At 35.3% G+C, this 20,843-nt stretch overlaps 1 protein-coding gene across 1 annotated transcript in view; it reads right to left on the reverse strand.

The window, feature by feature from the left end:
* Positions 1 to 20,843, reverse strand: part of LOC136827094 (uncharacterized) — a 227,369-nt gene that overhangs the window by 137,376 nt on the left and 69,150 nt on the right. The window contains exon 8 of the mRNA XM_067084850.1: positions 15,534 to 15,650. Within this exon, the coding sequence (XP_066940951.1) occupies positions 15,534 to 15,650 (117 nt within the window). The remainder of the gene's footprint in view (positions 1 to 15,533; positions 15,651 to 20,843) is intronic.

Consider the following 20,843-nt stretch of genomic DNA (forward strand, 5'->3'; position numbering starts at 1 on the left):
ATTTGATAATCGCTGCAGGTTATATTTAGGACATTTACACAGTACATGCCTAACTGTTATCAACACATTGCAATCTGGGCATTTGGGAGGAGGGCCACATGGACTGTTCATTAAGTGTCCATGTGTCCAACGAATATGGCCTATTCGAAGACGCGTCAGAATTACTTGTGTGTGTCTCTCTCTGATATGGTGAACTCCATTTTCCAACACTGGATTTTATCTGTTTTAATTTATTATTATCAGGTTCTTCGTTCCATATATTTTGCCATTTACTTGCAATGACTGTTTTTATATCTCTTATATAATCACCAATAGGGATGTCTACATTTGCTCTTGTCATGTGGACTGCTTCTTTAGCTGCTTTATCAGCCTCTTCATACCCCTAATCCCCACATGGGCAGGGATCCAACACATTTCAATATTTTTTCCCTTATTATACAATTTATGGAGTGAAAACTTAATATGTTGTACAATATTATTTTTTGATTATAGCTTTGAATGGCTTCTACAGTGCTTCTGGAGTCGCTATAAATCACAAAATTATTACATGATGCTTCTCTAATTATTTTTATGGCTGATGCTATTGCACATAATTCAGCTGTAAATACCGCGGCATTATCTGGTAGAGAAAATTGATACGTTTTGTTTTGGGATACTGCAGCACATCCCACTCAATATTGTGACTTAGATCCGTTGGTGTATATTGCGTAATGTGGACCTTTACGGATTATATGTTCTACTGTATGTTGTCTAAGGTGTTCTGGAGTATATGAATAACTTTTTGATAAATATTTCAAGTGTGTAGAAATTCTCATTTTATTCATTGTCCACGGTGGAAGTAATTTTAATATTGAAGGTAACTGTACATTTATATTTAGCGACTCAAACAATCTTCTAGCTCTAATTGGGAAAGGAGGTGGATGTTACTAGCTCTCTATGGAGAGACAGAGGTAGTTCACTAAATTCAACTTTTAAAGATGTTGGTGACGATTGAAAAGTTCCTGAACTTATTCTAAGGCCTTCATTATGAACTGGGTCTAACGTTTTCAGAGTTGCGTCTGATGCCTAGCCATATATTTTGCTTCCATAATCAATGATAGACAGCACTGTTGCTTTATACAGTAAAATAAGTGTATGTCTATCAGCTCCCCAAGTGGTGTTCAATAGTGTTTTTAATTAGGTTTAATACTCTTTTACATTTTGATTTCATGTATGTTATGTGGGCTTTCCAGTTTAAATGAGTATCAAATACTAATCCCAAAAATATTGCTGTTTGGCCAATTGGTACGGAATAATTTCTGATTTTTAAATCTATTTCTTCGCTTTTTTTCCAATTTTTATTTTTATAACACATTACTACCCGAGTTTTTTGCATGGAAAATTTAAACCCTACAGATGAGGCCCATTCTCTGGTTAAACAAATCATTTATAACTAACTAACTATAGTTTTATTAATGAATCACTCTGCATGTTTTATGCGAGATGCTGAATATGGCAAAATCATCCGTATACAAGTTACTTTTAATTCCGATTGGTAGATTGTTACTGATATCACTTATTGCTAAAGTAAACAGTGTGCCACTAAGGATGCTTCCTTGTGGAACACCATTTTCATGTGGAAATGTACTTGACAATACATCATCAATTCTCACTTGAAAAGTACGATTTGTCAGAAAGTTTTGGATAAAACTAGGTAAATGTCCACGGATGCTGTTTTTATGTAACGTTTTTAGTATTGCATATCTCCAAGTACTGTAGTATCATATGCCTGTTCAGTGTCAAAAAAGATCCCTATAGTAATTTGTTTTCATTCAAATCCTCTTCGTATGTGGTTTTCCAAGTTAGACAGAGAATCCAGTGTAGAACTGTTACACTATGACCCAAATTGAGTAGGAGTAAAAATTTTATTTTCTTGAATGTGCCATGTTAGTCGAGCATTTACCATTTTCTCTAGTAATTTGCATAAACAACTTGTTAAAGAAATTGGTCTGTAATTGTTTACATTACTGGCATCTTTTCCAGGTTGGGGGATGGGAATAATTATAGCTTTACGCCATTCATCAGGAAATAAATTTCGAAGCCATAAGTGGTTATAAAACTTTAATACGTATGACTTTGCCAAAGGTGCTAAATGGCAGATCATTTCAAAACAAATACTGTCACCTCCAGGGGCAGATTTATTGCTGTTCAACAGAGCAAATTCTAACTCTCCCATATTAAATTTTCTGTTATAATATATATCTTCTATGGTTTCAAAATTTATTGTTATTAATTCTATACTATTTTTCTTTGTGCATAAATGGTCATCTAAATTTTTGTCACTACTTACTTTTGCTAAATTTTCTCCTATTACATTACTTATTTCTTTTGGATCAAGTATTCCTTTTGCACCTTTTATTATAGCATGTCTAGGTTGTTTAGCATGGGTGCCATTTATTTTTCTGAATTTTTCCCACATTTTTTGTATGGAAGTATTATTAAAGAGATCTGATCCATATTTCCTCCATGAAATGATTCTTCCTTGAATTACTTTCCTTTTAAATTTTGCAGATATTTTGTTATATAGAGGTTTTAATGTATCAATTTCTAATAATAATAACGGTTACGGACGTTCGAGGTTACGCTTTTCAAATATATTCATCAGAAATTATTTGAAATGTTCGGGTTACGACGCTTTCTAATACGGAAGAAATATGGCCCCAAAATGGCAGAATAATCATGATTTGAAGGGTTTTTTGATGTAAAAACTCAATAATAATGCAGTTTTTTTTTAGCATTTAGGTTTTCTTATGATTTTTGACGATTTTCGACGATGTTGAACGATTTTCGGGTTATTCAAATTAGTTAGTTTTTTGTAAATTTTCTTCTAATATCAGTAATGTTTTATTTATTTTACTGAACTTTCTATTCAAATTATCTAATTGCCCTCCAATTTGGTGTTTTATTTTTTATTAATTCTGCTAGTTTTTCAGACCACCATGGGACTTTGTGTTTTGTTGGATGAACTTTTGATTTTGGTATTGCTTTATCAGCAGCATTTTTAATGAAATCAACAAGAAATTTATTAGTTTCATTATGGTCTTTTAAATATTCAAACGGTGGGATATTTCTAGTGTGGAATTCATATTGCTCCCAATCTGCTCAAGAAATTTATTAGTTTCATTATGGTCTTTTAAATATTCAAACGATGGGATATTTCTAGTGTGGAATTCATATTGCTCCCAATCTGCTTTATAAATGTTGTATTGAGGGACATGCTTGGTGGGATTATTTTGTAATAAGAAAATTAATATTGGAAAATGATCACTTGTGTGCAAGTCATCAACTGTATTCCAATCCAATCTGTCTACTATGTTTGCTGTACATAGAGTTAAGTCGACTGAGGAAAATGTTCCATGTGCTTTAGAAAAATATGTGCTGATTTCGTTATCATTTATACAGCACATGTATGAATCTATGAATTCTTTTATTTTGCTTCCTGCTCTATTTGAGTCTGTACAATTACAGTCCCACATCGTGTGGTCGCATTAAAATCACCTACTATTAATGTACGGTCCTTGGCATTATTAAATAATTCTTTAAGTTTGTCAAAGTCATAATTTTTATTAGGTTGGATGTATAAATTATAAATTACACAATTATAGATTTTTATTCATATTCTAAAACTAGATATTTGCAGATCAGTAAAGTTTACAGGTACTTTGTCATAACATACTTTGTTATGTACATATACAGCAGTACCTAAATTTCCTTCTTCCTCTCGTGATGTTGATGCTAAGGTATATTTACCTATTGCTGACACTGTTTTGTTGACATGTTGCAAACATAATATCGTTGGTTCATATTCTTTTAATAACTGTTGTACTTCTCCTATGTGTAATCTGGTCTGTAGACCATTTACGTTTCATATAATATAGCTGTTGAAAATACTTTGTTATAGCAGTCGAGTTTTCCTCTCTTTTTTTGTATTATCAATCTGGATTTTTTCTAATAATTTACTCACGACATTCATTTGTTTTTCTTTATAATATACTAAGTGCTCAATGCACATGCAACCTTTTTCATGGGTACTCAAATCCGTGGTTTCTTTTTTCCTGTACTTCATAAAATTTTGTATAATGTTTGTTAAATCATCTTCTTGTATTCTTTGGTTGTTACTGCATAATTCAATGAAACAATCATTACATCCACAGTATTATCATGTATATTTCTTTTTTCATTTGCTCTTGTACCTATTACTGGAGAAGGAGTAATCTCTTCTCCTTTGACATAATCATTGTTATCTATGCTATGGTTCTCTTTCACTTCTTCAGTGTTTTCGACATTTGCCTTCATAGGTTTCACTATTATTTTAGGAGATAAAGGTATATTCTTACCTTGTTTTTGTTTTTGTTCCTTTTACATCTCCTTTATCTTTGGTTTATCCAATGTTTCTCTAATAATAGTTGGTTTCTCCATTTTGGGTGTTCTCTCCCAAGGCCTTTTTTTATCTTTAATTTCCAGTCCATCACCACCCTCCTCTGTTACTTCAATAGCAGCATCCTCCTGTGTTTCTATTTGCATTAATATTTCAAATGAATTGGATAAAATATTATCCATCGCATTTGTACCTGTTTCTTTATTCTTTACCATTTTAGTTTTTATTTCTAAATCATTAATTTCTTCTTGAGATTTACTTTTCTTTGCTCTGTTACTTCTATCTGTTTGCATTTTTGTTTCATTATTTGCTCTAGTTATTGAAGAATATGTATGTTTCTTAGACGGATCTTGAATTCCTCTCACTTTTAATTCCAACTTAGACTCTTTTATAGACATCCCCATTCGTTCTTGTGGTATTTTCAATTCCTTATTGTATATATAATACATGTATTCTCTGGATCTTGCATGATGATTCTGCCCACAGTTTACACACTTAGGTTCACTGCACTTCCACTGTGTGATATTCAGTAGATCCACAATAAGCACATATACCAGTTCATTATGACAATTTTTCCTTGTGTGCCCATACTTACTGCAATTTTGACACTGCAATGGCTTTGGGACATAGGGTCTTAACTCTCTATTTTGACCTAAAATGTTTATTTTTTGAGTTAGATCTTCACCCTCAAATTTTATTTTTGCTATTTTTAATATTTTCTATTGCTGTTTTTACTTGGTACAGCATATACCTCACATTCTTGGACCTTTTGGTATCTTTTTTTGAGAGAGTCTAATAGCATTTTCTTATCGACTGGTTCATTGTTGTTTTCAGGAAGTGCAATGGTACCCTGAATGCTGTTCATAGTATTGTGTTTTTTCACTCTTATGTTAATATTGTCTATATTTCTCAAAGACAAATAGAATTCGGACTGACTTTTTGTTGTGGATTCTATAAGCCAAGCTTTTTTCTTTATTTGTTTGAACGACATATCTGTCGCTGGATGTCTATTTAATAAATAATTTCCTAGTTTTAAAGCTGAAATATTTTGGTCAGCTTCCATGGTTAGAAACCTTGACCAACTTCTACTCCCAAAGAGGGAGTCGAAGTGAGTCAAGGTTGGGTCATGTCAGTATTTACTCTTCTTGGGAGTTTTATAAGGTATTAAAGTTTTCATACCACCATGATTTTGATAATTTGGATTGTCAAGAGCATTGTCCATTTCCATGCTAGAAGATTTGCTCTGTACTGGAGCAGTGGTTGTCAACTGTGCCGGAACAATACCATCAAAGGGCCCAGGGGTACTCGAATCCTAAGATTGACTAATCATCAAGAGTTGAGGGGAAAAAATCTGAAAACCTTAAAAAGATATCATCAGCTTTTCATGGAGTTTATTCTTCCACCAATGGCACAAATGAGAACCAACTCCCAAATGTCCGCCCCCACCCTACCCAAAAGGGGATGGCACAACATGATTAGAGTGGCCCAAGTGTAAGCCAAACCTGCTTGCTAGGACTGAGAGTATTTCAAGAATACAATCGTCCCCATCCTAATCATATCATGGGCAAACAGGATACTGTAGAATGCCGAGAGTCCTATCCCTAGAACCAGACCCCCCTTGGAATCTGTGGTCTAGCCCTAAAGAATAGTTCTGCCTTTGAGCTATCAATCTGATAACTCTCAGGTTTGAACATTATTGGGCAGTTGATGGTCCTACCACAGTTCTCACTATTTAGCTTCAGATATAAACCCATTCCCATCTATTCATAAGGTCCCATAAATTTTAGTAAAAGTGGAAAATTCCACAAAAATTAAAGCAAACAAATATATACAGTAATGGCATGTGGGACTCTTGGACTCAACCCAGGGAACAGATTCCTGGGGTTCAAGAGCCCCCTCACCACGTCAAGGTGGTCCCAAATGGAGGGGGGCATATAATAGAATTGAAAAACATGCAATTTAGAGGGTACTGAGGATATGTTGCTGAGGTGGCCTGAGAAAAATTACAAATTTCTATGATGAAAGGGAAGTTTGTTTTTGATTAAGTACATATTAATAACTGGTTGATGTAAAAGCTGGTCTGAGACAAAAATGCATTATGTCTCTATGGCTATTTTATATTTTCTATGGATGAAGTGATGAGAACAGATGTACAATTGACAGATGTAGGCACAGTTATGGAATAATAGTGGCTGTGAATGAAGTGTGGAGTTATCGCTATTTGGTGATGATATTGTGTTAGTTGGTGACAGTGAAAAGAAGCTGCAGAGACTAGTGAAACACTCTGAAACCATTTGTAAGAGTAAGATCATAATGGGTACTTAGGAGTAAATGCAATGGATAAGAGGAGTCATAGAAAAGGTGTCGCAACAAAATTAGTGGGGGCTGTAAAGATAAGTGTCAACAAAAGAAAAAGCTGGAAGGTACCCTCTTTGTGAAAGATACATTCATGTTGAATGCAAATGAGAAAAAATATAGAAGCTATTAAAATGAATTTTTTGTATAGTACATGTAGAGTAAGGAAGGTTTAAATGGTAATAAATGTAAAAATTAAGATGTATTAGAAAGTGTGGCCACAAAGAAAGAATGGAGGATGATATGTGGGTCAGATGTGTGTATAATTTGACAGCTGGGGGAAGGAGAATATAGCAAGACCATGAAAATATTGGTTTAGATGCAGATGTGTTGAGGCTTAAGGATTTGAGTGTGTAGGAAACACACACAGTGATGAGTAGTGCAGTGTGTGCGTGTGTTTAGGGTCAACGTGTTGCTGATGAGCCTTCTATAGAGGTAACGCTACAAGGGGCAGCCAATGTGTTTTTTTGCTCAGAGGATTCATGCTCAATTTAGAAAGAATAAATATGACATTATTGCAAATAGATTAAAAAAACAGATTTAAGGGAGTTTGAAATACTTTAGAGTGATGGTTGGTAAAAGGAAGAAAAAATGAAAGGATATTAACACAAAGAGAAAAAAGGAGAATGACTGAGACGGAAAGATAATGTGAAAGGAAATTAAAACAATGGAAAAGTTTAAGGAGAGAAGGTGTATGAAAGATATATATATGAGAGAGAGAGAGAGAGAGAGAGAGAGAGAGAGAGAGAGAGAGAGAGAGAGAGAGAGAGAGAGAGAGAGAGAGAGAGAGAGAGAGAATTAAATAAAGCTACATGCACACCATGGGTTCTCAGGCCTCACTGAGACACTCTGCCATTTGTGTAGGGCTACTCTGCATCACTGTTTTGCAGTCTTTGTCCAGTCACCACATGTATTTTCAGAAGCAATCAGATTCCATTTGGCACTGTCAGCAGGAGTTTGAGTCTCATATCTGTGCAGAGGCGCTGGTCTTATAAAACTTACAGAATGCTCCTGGTCACAACTGCAAAGCTTTGGCTTAAGGATAGAATATGGTCACCTAGTATTACAGCTATACAGGCAGTCCCCGGTTATCGGCAGCCTCGGTTACTGTCGATCCGGTTTTACGGCGCTTGTCTAGCGATGACAATAACCAGATTTTCGTTGCTGATAACCAGTTATTGGCGCTGATAACCGGTTATTGGCGCTGATCGCCTCTTATTGGCGGCGCTGATCACCAGTTATCGGCGCCACTAACCGGGGATCAGTGCTATTATCGCTGGTTTTCGGTTAGTGGCGATTGTCGGTTGTTGTCACGCCATCGGGAACGGAACCCCACCGATAACCGGGGACTGCTTGTATTCAAGTTACCCTTGGGCACAGCATACAGCCCATAAGCCACCTTTGCTAGTGAACAGCTAAAATGCCTTTTGAAGTCTTAGGCAAGCAAAAGAGGATTCCAATCCGGTCATGGCAAAAGCTACAAAGGCCCCACACTTTAGCTGTCTTGGTTTATTTTTCCCCGGAAGAAAGTGGTTACATCTACAGCGGGGACTGACTAATTCATGACAACTAAACTCCACCGATCTTGACTAGGCATGCCTTCAGTGTGAAGATCATCAGTTTCAAAGAAGAGCAATAACTACAAGTTTTCCTTCCTGAGAAAATCAGGTTGCATACAACCATGGGCAGTAATACTTAAGTCATTCAAATTAGCAATACACTCCTTCCCTTAATAATAGGTGATTCTAAGAGAAATTAAACAATAATCATAGCCCCATTCATCATTTAACTGTTGAATAAAGGATGAATCCACAGTGCAGAAAACTTCTACAGCCTCCGTCACTTTATACACCTACTGAGATTTATCAGCAGCATATCAACATCCATACATACACTGCAACAACTCCTTTGCAACCCTATCAAGCAAATACTTATCTCACCTCTTCAATAATTATATAAAATTTTTAGCCATATTTTGTCCTCCATTCTTTCACTGGCTAAACCACCTTAAAAACTTCCGATGCGTTTTTCATGTATGCCAACCTTTTACCACATCTATATATCTCTATACTTCTGATCCTTTCATACTTCCTTATTTCACTTCACAGACTAAAAAACAATTCATCTTAAAGGTTTTACCATTATATCTCACTTGTACTTGATAACCATGCTTTATATATTTCTATATTTGGGAGTCGACTAAACAATCCCTTCACATATTCCAATGTTTGCTCCCACTGACATTCCTCTTCCCCTTTAAAATTTTCACCCAGATCAATCTAACACCTATCCCTTATAAATTCAGTGAGTTACCCTTTTTCTTACAATACCATCATTAGTTACATTCACTTCCAAAATCTAATGCAAATCATAAAAACCAACCACTACCACTTACAATCATTCTTCCATTTCCCCAGCTTAAATTCATGCTCACTACCTTCACCTTACTAATACTGTACCCTCTCTCAACTTTCTACCCTTAAAAACTTCAAAAATCTTTAACCTGTCTCTGCAGCTTCTCTTCATTTTTACCAACTAATAATGAACTATATCCAGAAATCAACAATCCCACACCCAATTATTCCTTCCATATTTTTTAACTCACTTACATGTACATAAGCCCTTACTCTGACTAACATGGAACCCACTCCTACATCCAACCAGTCACTTGCATTTCATGGTCTGACTTATACCATGGCACTTCGACACTTGAACACCTCTAAATTTGAACAATTTGGTATTTGAACATTTTGTTTGAATAAAAAATTGCTTGCTGGTCAACCATCTGCTCAGTGCTCAACTGAACAAACATGACCAGTTAGAACATGTAAGAAATGATATGACACATGCTTGTGTGTTTCTCAGCTGAAACAAAGGGAAGGTGGTCAGTTTACCCATAGCTGTTGCTCAGTGAACAACTCTGCTAAACTTTCTTGTGTTCCTATGTACTTTTTTTTTAGTGCAAATGTCACCATGGGGCCTAAGATGGTTAGAGATGAAAGCAACCCAAAAACAAAAACAGATTAAAAAGAAACACAACAAGAAAGTGGTGTCAGTGTCACTTATCTGAAAGAAGTTTCATATGTCAAATTCCACAATCTCTACAATATTACAAAGAGGCCATCAAAGGAGCTGATGTTGCTATGGGAGTGAATATTGTTCCAAAACAAAGATCTCAGACAACTGAAGAGATTAAATGACAAGGCAAAAACATACATCATTTGATAGATTTTTAGTAAGACTGAAATCCATCAAGTCTCAAGAAGAAAGTGGTAGAGAGAGACAAAATAGATAAAGATCCTCAGAAACACAGTTTCCTGCTGATTTTATGGAAGGTGACTCCCCTTCCAAACAATAACATCTCGCCTCTTCTTCACTTTCCACACACATCTTCGACTCCCCAAAGTACAGGTAAAGTGAGAACACAAATTTCTGTTTATTTTATCTGTTATATATTCTTTTAGGTTTTCTAAGCTTTCTGCTTACTAGGTTTGTTAAATTTGAGTTAACCCTTAAACGCCTGTTGGACGTTTTAAACGTCGTCCAAAATTGTCTGTCGAATGCCGAGTGGACGTTGCAAACGTCGACTGAAAATGCTTTTTTTAAATATTCGCGGAAAAATAATTGTAGGCCTAGTTTGCGGAAGGTTTCAAATCCCGCGCCTCGGTGGATGCTGGGAGTTCACGGATCCAGCTGTTGTTTTGTTTCTGAGCGTCACCCAGACGCGCATGCGCGAATTTCCCCCATCTCGCATCAGAGAGCATCAGAGCAGCACCTTGCGGGAGCGATATTTTGACGCAGACGTGTTTTGTTGAACTTTTGCAAGTGTCAGCGTATTCGTGCTGCAACAGAACGTTTGCAGAGATGTCACAAAGGGGTCAGGACCGTGAAAGGCGCATACTGCCTGTCGGAAGTGAGCGTGTGAGGCGAGTTTTAGACTGGGATGCTGGAGAAGGACCCAGCAACCAAAGTGAATTTTAATATTCGGTCAACTTTGACTCGACCGAAATGATCGAAAAACGCATCCGTAAGCCATAATTATTACATTCGAGTAACAATCAATCATTTACCTTCACTTTGCAACAAATGGAAAGTCTCTAGCACAATATTTAGAATTTTGGTGAATTTTTAAAAAAAAATTTTCCTCCGCTCCGCACGTTTTTGAACTCCGCTGAAAATCCTGTCATTTCTTGCGTCAGCTTGCGTAATTTTTTTTCGCCGTTTCATATTATTCGTTACATAAAGTGTTATACATCAAAATGTGCGCAATTTCATGTAGAATACAACAAAAAATATATCATTCCTTTAGCTCTTCACAGTGTTTTAATATTTACATCGAAATCACGATAACTGACAAAATTTTAACATTCAGTCAACTTTGACTCGACCGAAATGATCGAAAAACGAATCCGTAAGCCATAATTATTACATTAGAGTAATAATCAATCATTTACCTTCATTTTGCAACAAACGGAAAGTCTCTAGCACAATATTTAGAATTTTGGTGCACAACGTGAATTGCTAAAATCCTGTCATTTTTGCGTCAGTGAATTTTTTGAAAAAAGTGTTATACAAAATCCGCAATTTCATGTAGAATACAACAAAAATATATCATTCCTTTAGCAGTGAAAATCCGATAACTGACAAAATTTTAACATTCAGTCAACTTTGACTCGACCGAAATGATCGAAAAACGAATCCGTAAGCCATAATTATTACATTCGAGTAATAATCAATCATTTACCTTCATTTTGCAACAAACGGAAAGTCTCTAGCACAATATTTAGAATTTTGGTGAATTTTTTGAAAAAATTTCCTCCGCTCCAAGCGAACTCTGCTGAAAATCCTGTCATTTCTTGCGTCAGCTTGCCGTAATTTTTTCGTCGTTTCATATTATTCATTACATAAAGTGTTATACATCAAAATGTGCGCAATTTCTATAGAATACAACAAAAAATATATCATTCCTTTAGCTCTTCAGTTTTTTAATATTTACATTGAAATCACGATAACTGACAAAATTTTAACATTCGGTCAACTTTGATTCAACCGAAATGATCGAAAAATGATCCGTAAGCCAAACGCATCCGTAAGGTTTACGGTTATTACATTCGAGGTAACAATCAAATATAATCAGAATTTACCGACGCATGTTCATTTTGCGGAAGAAACAAAACGCAGAATAATCATAATTTTAAGGTTTTTTGATGTAAAACAATAATAATGCAGTTTACGTCGTTTTCAATGCACCCAGAGCATTAAAATTTAAGGTTTTCTTATGATTTTTGCCGATTTTTTACGCCCGATTTTTGGGTTCTGACGTGGCGAAGAAAAAATTACATTAACAATCAATCATTTACCTTCATTTTGCAACAAACGGAAAGTCTCTAGCACATTATTTAGATTTTGGTGAATTTTAAAAAAAAAAAAAATTTTTCCTTCGCTCATTTCTTTGCGCTCCGCTGAAAATCCTGTCATTTCTTGCGTTTTGCCGTAATTTTTTCACCGTTTCATATTATTCATTACATAAAGTGTTATACATCAAAATGTGCGCAATTTCATGTAGAATACAACAAAAATATGTCATTCCTTTAGCTCTTCACAGTTTTTTAATATTTTCGCCGAAATCACGATAACTGACAAAATTTTAACATTCGGTCAACTTTGATTCGACTGAAATGATAGAAAAAACGCATCCGTAAGCCATAATTATTACATTCAAGTAACAATCAATCATTTACCTTCATTTTGCAACAAACAGAAAGTCTCTAGCACAATATTTAGAATTTTGGTGAATTTTTGAAAAAAAATTTCCTCCGCTCCAAATGAACTCTGCTGAAAATCCTGTCATTTCTTGCGTCAGCTTGCCGTAATTTTTTCGCCGTTTCATATTATTCGTTACATAAAGTGTTATACATCAAAATGTGGGCAATTTCATGTAGAATACAACAAAAAATATATCATTCCTTTAACTCTTCACAGTTTTTTAATATTTTCGCCGAAATCATGATAACTGACAAAATTTTAACATTCGGTCAACTTTGATTCGACCGAAATGATCGAAAAACGCATCCGTTTAATTTTTACATTCGAGTAACAATCAATCATTTACCTTCATTTTGCAACAAACGGAAAGTCTCTAGTACATTATTTAGATTTTTGGTGAATTTTTGAAAAAAAATTTTCCTTAGCTCTGCGCGCGTGTACTCCGCTGAAAATCCTGTCATTTCTTGCGTCAGCTTGCTGTAATTTTTTCGCCATTTCATATTAGTCATTACATAAAGTGTTATACATCAAAATGTGCGAAATGTCATGTAGAATACAACAAAAAATATGTCATTCCTTTAGCTCTTCACAGTTTTTTAATATTTTCGCCGAAATCACGATAACTGACAAAATTTTAACATTCGGTCAACTTTGACTCGACCGAAATGATCGAAAAACGCATCCGTAAGCCATAATTATTACATTCAAGTAACAATCAATCATTTACCTTCACTTTGCAACAAACGGAAAGTCTCTAGCACAATATGTAGATTTTTGGTGAATAAAAAAAAAAATTTTCCTTCGCTCTGCGCATGCGGACTCTGCTGAAAATCCTGTCATTTCTTGCGTCAGCTTGCCGTAATTTTTTCGCCGTTTCATATTATTCGTTACATAAAGTGTTATACATCAAAATGTGCGCAATTTCATGTAGAATACAACAAAAAATATATCATTCCTTTAGCTCTTCACAGTTTTTTTATATTTACATCGAAATAACGATAAATAGAAAAAAATCAACCTTCGGTCAACTTTAACTCGATCGAAATGGTTCAAAAATGCAATTGTAAGCTAAAAAACTTACAGCCTAGTAATATTCAATCAATTTCCTTCATTTTGGCACAATTGGAAAGTCTCTAGCACAATATTTTGATTTTTGGTGAATTTTTGAAAAAAACTTTTTTTTACGTCCGCTCGTTACGAATTCATGCATCATTTTGTGATAATATTTTCTCTGTGTTGCTTTAATCGTTTTACAATCTGTTATATACCAAAATCATCGCAATTTAGTGTACAATACAACTAAAAAAATTAACTCATTAGCTTCAACCGTTTTCCTTACAGCACGATTTGTATACAATTATATATGAGTTTTTTTTTTTTGCTGTCATATATTCCAATATTTATATATGATAATGATATATTTTTTATTTCTGATGGTTGCATACTAAACTTCAGGCAATGAGAAAAAAAGGAGCCATAAATGAACTCTTAATCTTGAAAACTAAGCGCGCTGTGATTTTTTGAAAAAAATTTTTTTCCACTTCGGCACTACCTCTCGGAGGCCGCCGGCATACGGGAGATGTTTTTGAAAATAGGGCTTCGGCGTTAAAGGGTTAAAATGCTTCTATTTTGGGGTCAGGAATTGGTTAATTCAATTTACACCATTCTTCATGAGAAAAATTTGTTCAGTACTCAAACAAAACAGCACTCAAACAGCCATCTGAAACGAATTCAGTTCGACTACAAGGTACCACTGATATTGCATCTCTGTCAGTTCATAAGATTTCTTTAGGTCCACCACCTTAAGCTTTTCCTTTTATTCTCAAACTTCTCATATAAATATTTCATCACAAACACTTGATCAATATACCTATTCCTTATCCAAACCTACTCTACTCTTACCCTTTCAATAATTTATAACATCCCTCTTATTCAATCAAAAGAACATTCACAGGAACATTTAGGAATGTTTGCCTCTGTAATTCCTTTTCACTTTTATCACCCATTTTCTTATCAAAGCAATATGAATTATTCTCACCCATTCGACTGAAAGTTTTCCCTCTGCCTGACTTAATTTTACCCACCCAGATCAGTCATCTTGAAACTGGTGAATAGCATCCAACCATTAAGACTTATCAGTTCACTTGTCCTTTTAAATCTGGGATATATCTGAGTGTTAGTTTATGGTGAAACAAGTTTGGTTTAGCAACACCAAGGGCATCAAAGTAAAAAACACCAAGCATATTCAAAAAGCCCATTAAAATGGTCTTTAAACTTGAGTTGCAAATGAGTCAAGCTGGAGGTGGTGCACCATGCAAAGTAAAAGAATCCCTTCAAGACTTGCACGTCAACTGAGGGAAGACAATAATGTTATGAAATGCTTTTACTTATTGAAGCAGAGAACACAAAAAGGATTATATATGTAGAGAGAATGACATTGTCATGATTATCCACCAAGCTGATACTGTAGTGCTCCCTATCTGGACTGACCAACATACCTTATGGAGAGTCCTGAATATAGGTAGGATTCATGTACTATATACCTTGTAGCATATTCTTTAAAAAATGTGTGATTTTACTGCATTATTGTATGATGCATTTCATTACAAAATGTGTGACTGCATTTGATTATTAATTTTATAAAGTGGTTTAACATGGGCAATCATTCATATCTCAAGGCTCTCATAAAGGCATTGCTTTTAAATGAAGTGAAAAGAGGGGCAAGGTAAAGTTAAAGAAATCAGGCAATTGAGAGGGGAAAAAACCAAAGAAAATGGATGAAAAGTGCAAGCCACAGAAAACGTAGTTGGGGGGTGGAAGGGCTATGCTTATGCTACAGAAAGTATATTTTAAGTGATAACCCTACATTTAATGTTTACATTTTAGCCACATGAAAATGCTATTGCAGTAAGTTGATTACTTTACAAATATCATCGCCTTTAATACCAAGTGACAGGTATGTCATCTGACCACAAGCTGATAAATTACACAGTACCTCATAGTCCTTCCTTGGCAAAATTCCACAGCAGCAATGTGTGCAGGACTGACAGACTTCAATTTATCTTTTACTTCTTTCACATGTGCTTTGGTTCCTATCATGGAGGAAAATATCCTGAAAAAGAAAACATAATTAGGGAATGTTACTAAAACTAAACTGATAATTTCAATACCAAAAGTAAAAATTTTCAGTGCAATTGTTGCATTATGTTGCAGATACCAATTTATTACTTTTAGCAATGCTGATGTGCCTGATTCAAGGCAATTGCGTCACTTGAGTTATCACTTATAACGAGAGACATCATTAAGTAGATTTCAATGTCAACTCCCAGCTCAAACTCTGCATATCTCATCTGACAAAATGATGTGTGCTAGTTGAATTGAAAAAAAAAAAAAGGGACAAGAGCACTACAAGCAAAAGTACTTGGTTTGTATCTATAAAAAATAAGAACTGTTTAGAGATATTGATAAATTCATACACATTACATACCTAATACTTTTAAAAATGACATATAGCTACTTAGGAGATGATAAGACTCCTGAGCCCTTCATTTGTCACTCTCACATGACTAGTTTAGATTAGATGATTATGTATCATAGAATCTTCACTGGAGCCTTGTTAAGTGAAACTGCATTAAATAACGGGAAATATTATGTCAACCCTTCTCAGGGATTTTATAATAAATAAAGTGGTTGGAGATGGAATCGGAGGTTTAGAATGGAGAAAATCTAGAAGGTTGAGACTTGAAATATGCAGAAAATGTTATTTTAATCACCAATGCATCAAAAGACTTAACTGCATGCATCATATGTCTAGAGATGAAACTTTTGATAAATCTTGGCAAAACGGAAATAATATTTAGACTTTTAGAGTATGCATAAAGAGATGAAGTAATAAAAGTTGGGGGAAAGGATCGGTGGGGTAGGGTATTTTATATATTTAGAAAATGTGATATCCAGACCCAGTTCTCTTCAGCAGTAATTGAAGAACGAAAAAGGGCAAATCAAACAATGAGCAAGCTGAAGAAGATCTAAAATTCAAATAGACTGAAATTGTGTATAAAAACTAGATTGTTTATTAGTACAGTGTGATCTGTGTTAATAAATGGACAATAATTATATGACAATGAAGCTACACATACACTATACCTACAATCATTTGAATTTAAAAATATTAGGGGTCAGATTGCAAGATACAAGGAGAAATGATACCATAGATGATACTAAGGAAATTTAATTTGGAGATAACTGAGGAATGGGAGATGAAAATGGCTTGGACATGTCGGGACTCCTGTGGGCACCACTAGGGTTCGAGGACCCAGACCTATCTCAATGAAAACTATGAGATGTGTGGGAGTGAAAGCACAGAAAAGAAGACATGAATGGCAGAATTTCACAGAGTGATGATGATGCTGATGTATTGCAGTCCTACATCAAGTTTCTCTTGAGATCCTAAGTGTCACAGGAATGATTAATACTCTCTCCTGAAACAAAGGGTCTGCAGGCCTAACAAACTTTCTGATAGACCCAGGTTACATCTGCTAATGGAACATGTTTTGCTGATATGTTCATCCCTCCTAACTACTTGAGGTCTGATTGGAATGCTCAACATATAAATTGCCCTGCTTTTGATGTAAGGTCAATTTCATAGACCTTCCAACAGTTGTGGGAGACCTGGAAAACAATAGGATCCGCTACACAATTCCAGAGAAACTTACTCACAGAGTTGGGAAAACATATCAGCAACTACAATATAAAACTTCCTAAGCACTGTATTCATAGTGCATATTGTCAACTGCTGCAGGACAGTGGACTTACCTAAAAAAATAAAAAAGGGCAGTTCTTATGGCTGTCCCAATGTTGTAAGAAAAACATCCAGTGCCAAGATACTGAATAATGCTAAAGAGACATGATTCTACACTTAACTCCTTTCTCAAACTTTATTAATGTTTCTAAATTCCAGGGGAGCTCGTGTGGGGTGCCTGAGACTGAAGAGGCCTTGTAATATACGTACTACTTATTTCTAAGGAAGGTACTGTAGTAGCAGCAAAAGTGAAAATACTCATGTTCACCATCTTGCAGCCAAAGAGTAACCCCTCCAATCTGTTCATAACCATTAACAACATAAATTCAATCAATACACAAAGCATAATTAACTAGGGCTATTTAAGTTATACTCATAACATATTCTAGGAATAGGTTATTCCTTAAAATTGTGTTATAAAACAATAGTTACCAATCTTATCATGGATTAGGCCCAAATCAAAGGAAAGTTGGTAACTATCCTGTAAAAATAACATTCTAATTGATATGTAGTGATGTAATGATAACTAAGAATTCTGAGTATTCTAAGTGTTAATCAAAAGAAAGAGAGAGAGAGAGAGAGAGAGAGAGAGAGAGAGAGAGAGAGAGAGACTGTTAGACACTGATAGTTAGAGAGAGAGAGAGATCTAGAGAAAGAGAGAGAGAGAGAGAGAGAGAGAGAGAGAGAGAGAGAGAGAGAGAGAGAGAGAGAGAGAAACCTTCCCACTGTTAGACACTGATAGTTAGAGAGAGCATAAGAGAGAGATCTAGAAGAAACGAACAGAGAGAGAGAGAGAGAATTTCAAAACATCTCTATGTTTTGGCTATACCGTGATGACAAGGCCAGAACCCGAGAACGCTTAGTCGACCTGAAAGCACAAAGAGGTGTGTAAACTCGAGCTAGGAAAGTAAAACCTGTGTTATGATTATAAAAGCCAAACTCGGGGACATGTTATAATTGTGTCATGGTTATGAAGCTTATGACTCCACTTAATTGAGTTGGTAATCACGAGGAATTCATAACAAAAAGCAAGGTAGCCTTGTAGTGGAATAACATCCAGAAAAATTCATAATTTTGGTGTTTTAGAAACTCCTCCCTGAGGGAGGTACAATTTCAAAAATAGGGTGTTTCAGGTAATCTGCATGACCAATTAAGCATCTACAAAGGTCGGGCAGAAACAAGATCCTGCCTACTGGGGGTTGGACAACCAACTTCCAGAAATCTTTAAAAAGTCCAGCAGAGCAAAGCAGAGCAGAGAAGTAAAGACAGCAGATAATTGAAGAGAAGGAGCAGCTAAGGCACAGAGAAGAAGGCGTGAGGTTGCAAGCCTCACCAATTGTGGGTTGATATAAGAATAAGGGCTCACACTGACTCACCCTATATTCTGTACTGCATATCACCTTGTACTTCTATGGTAAAGTTATTTCTTTGGTGCTAATGAAGAAAGAAAAATTGATTGTGTCTTCTTAAAGCCTCCTGAGAAAACTACGCTACTACATAACAAAGCCAGAAAGATCAACATCTATAAAGAAGTAATCTTCTTAAACAAATAGCAGATATAAACAGAAATAACAGTAAAAAAGGAACACTACAGATAAACGTACAACAGATGTTGGTTGTTCCACTGGTGAGTTTGGGGTGAAGCCTAGTAAACACCACAAATATTTCTGTTGGGGTCAGTCATTCTAACTATCAAGTTTAAATTGCAGAATTTTGTTCTTACATCGGGAACAGTCCTCTCCCTAACAGTTCAGTACAATGGAAATACAATTTTTGACCTTTTAAATAACACAAACACACGGTTCATGTCAGAAAGTTAAATTTCCGTACATTAGTTGATAAAATAAAACTCTATGTTGTCTACTGTAATGCAAGCATAAAATGGCTGAATGGCTGCCATTTTGAATACTGCTGGACAGCATTCTACTCTGCAAATCTGCCACTGAATACAGATGTTTTGCATAATGCACAGACAAGTTTTGTTCCAGATGAGCATTACTGTACATTGTTATTGTTGATTGTGATACTCATTGTGAATGGTGAATGATGCAAAAGTGAAGGCGACAGTGCTGATGGTAATGTAAAGAAGAGAGTAATATTACATGCAGTCCCCGGTTATCGGCGGGGTTCCATTCCCGACAGCATGAAGACAATCGAAAATCGCCACTAACCAAAAATCAGCGATAATAGCACTGATCCCTGGTTAGCAGCGCCGATAACCGGTGATCAGCGCCGCCGATAAGAAACAATCAGCGCCGATAACCGGTTATCAGCGATGAAAATCTGGTTATCGTCGTCGCTAGACAAGCACCATAAAACCGTATCGCCAGTAACGAGGCTGCCGATAACCAGTGACTGCCTGTATAAGGAAGTGGAAAAAATGCCTGGATCACCTAAATACTTACAAATTGAACTGCTTCATAAATAAACAATCCTCAAGACCAAAGACAACATAAAATAACATGTGAAATGTAAACTGATTATGTACTCAGCAAACTATTAGTAAATAAATGACTGACATAGTAATAGAAGTAAAACATTATTGAATGTAAGCTTAGGCAGATCAAGTATGCTGCTTACTCAAGTGAGGGATTGAGAAACTTTTCTGAATATTAAACTTCTATAGTAAGCCATATCAATTTATGTATATAGTAAGAATCTTCACATTACAATGGGAGTGAAGTAGGAAGCACATACAAGACACATGAAGAATTTCCAAGAATTTTACAGCAAATCCAGGGAAGTGGATACCTGTCCCAAAAAATTTCTAATGCAGATGATGCATGATTGTTTCATCATATAAAAAATAAGATGTATATCAACAAACAAGAGTTAGCAATAACAGTTTAAAATTACAAAGGACAGAGTAATATTCCTTTCTAGTGGAAAAGTTTAAGGAAACTTTAAAGTAAATCCACCAACAATGCATCAAGTAAATTGCCATGAAAACCCCAAGAATACTGTCTGATGGTTCCAGGAACATTCCCCGTAAACATTTTTGCCGTAGGAAAACTCACCTCAGGAATTTTCGCCATAGGAAACTTTGCCATATAGGATTTTTGCCGTAAGACTTTTTGATACCCTTATTTTGAACGGTCCCTTTTGAAGTAATGTCCAATTTAATATGCAGAGTACCTTATTATCAAGTATATCTGATTTTTACATTTTGATTAACCCTTAAACGCTGAGCGTCTATTTACAAAAGTGTCTCCCGTATGCCGGCAGGGTTTGAGAGTAAGTGCCAAAGCGGAAAGAAAGTTTTTTCAAAAAATCACAGCACGCTTAGTTTCCAAGATTAAGAGTTCATTTTTGGCTCCTTTTTTTGTCATTGCCTGAAGTTTAGTATGCAACCATCAGAAATAAAAAAAAAACATTATCATATATAAATATTGGAATACATGACCGCACTAAAAAAAATTTCATATGTAATTGTAAACAAATTGCGCTGTGAGCACAACGGTTAAAGCTAATGAGTTATTTTTTTTATATTGTACACTAAATTGC

The sequence above is a fragment of the Macrobrachium rosenbergii genome, chromosome 41, assembly GCF_040412425.1.
Source record: "Macrobrachium rosenbergii isolate ZJJX-2024 chromosome 41, ASM4041242v1, whole genome shotgun sequence".
NCBI lineage: Eukaryota > Metazoa > Arthropoda > Malacostraca > Decapoda > Palaemonidae > Macrobrachium > Macrobrachium rosenbergii.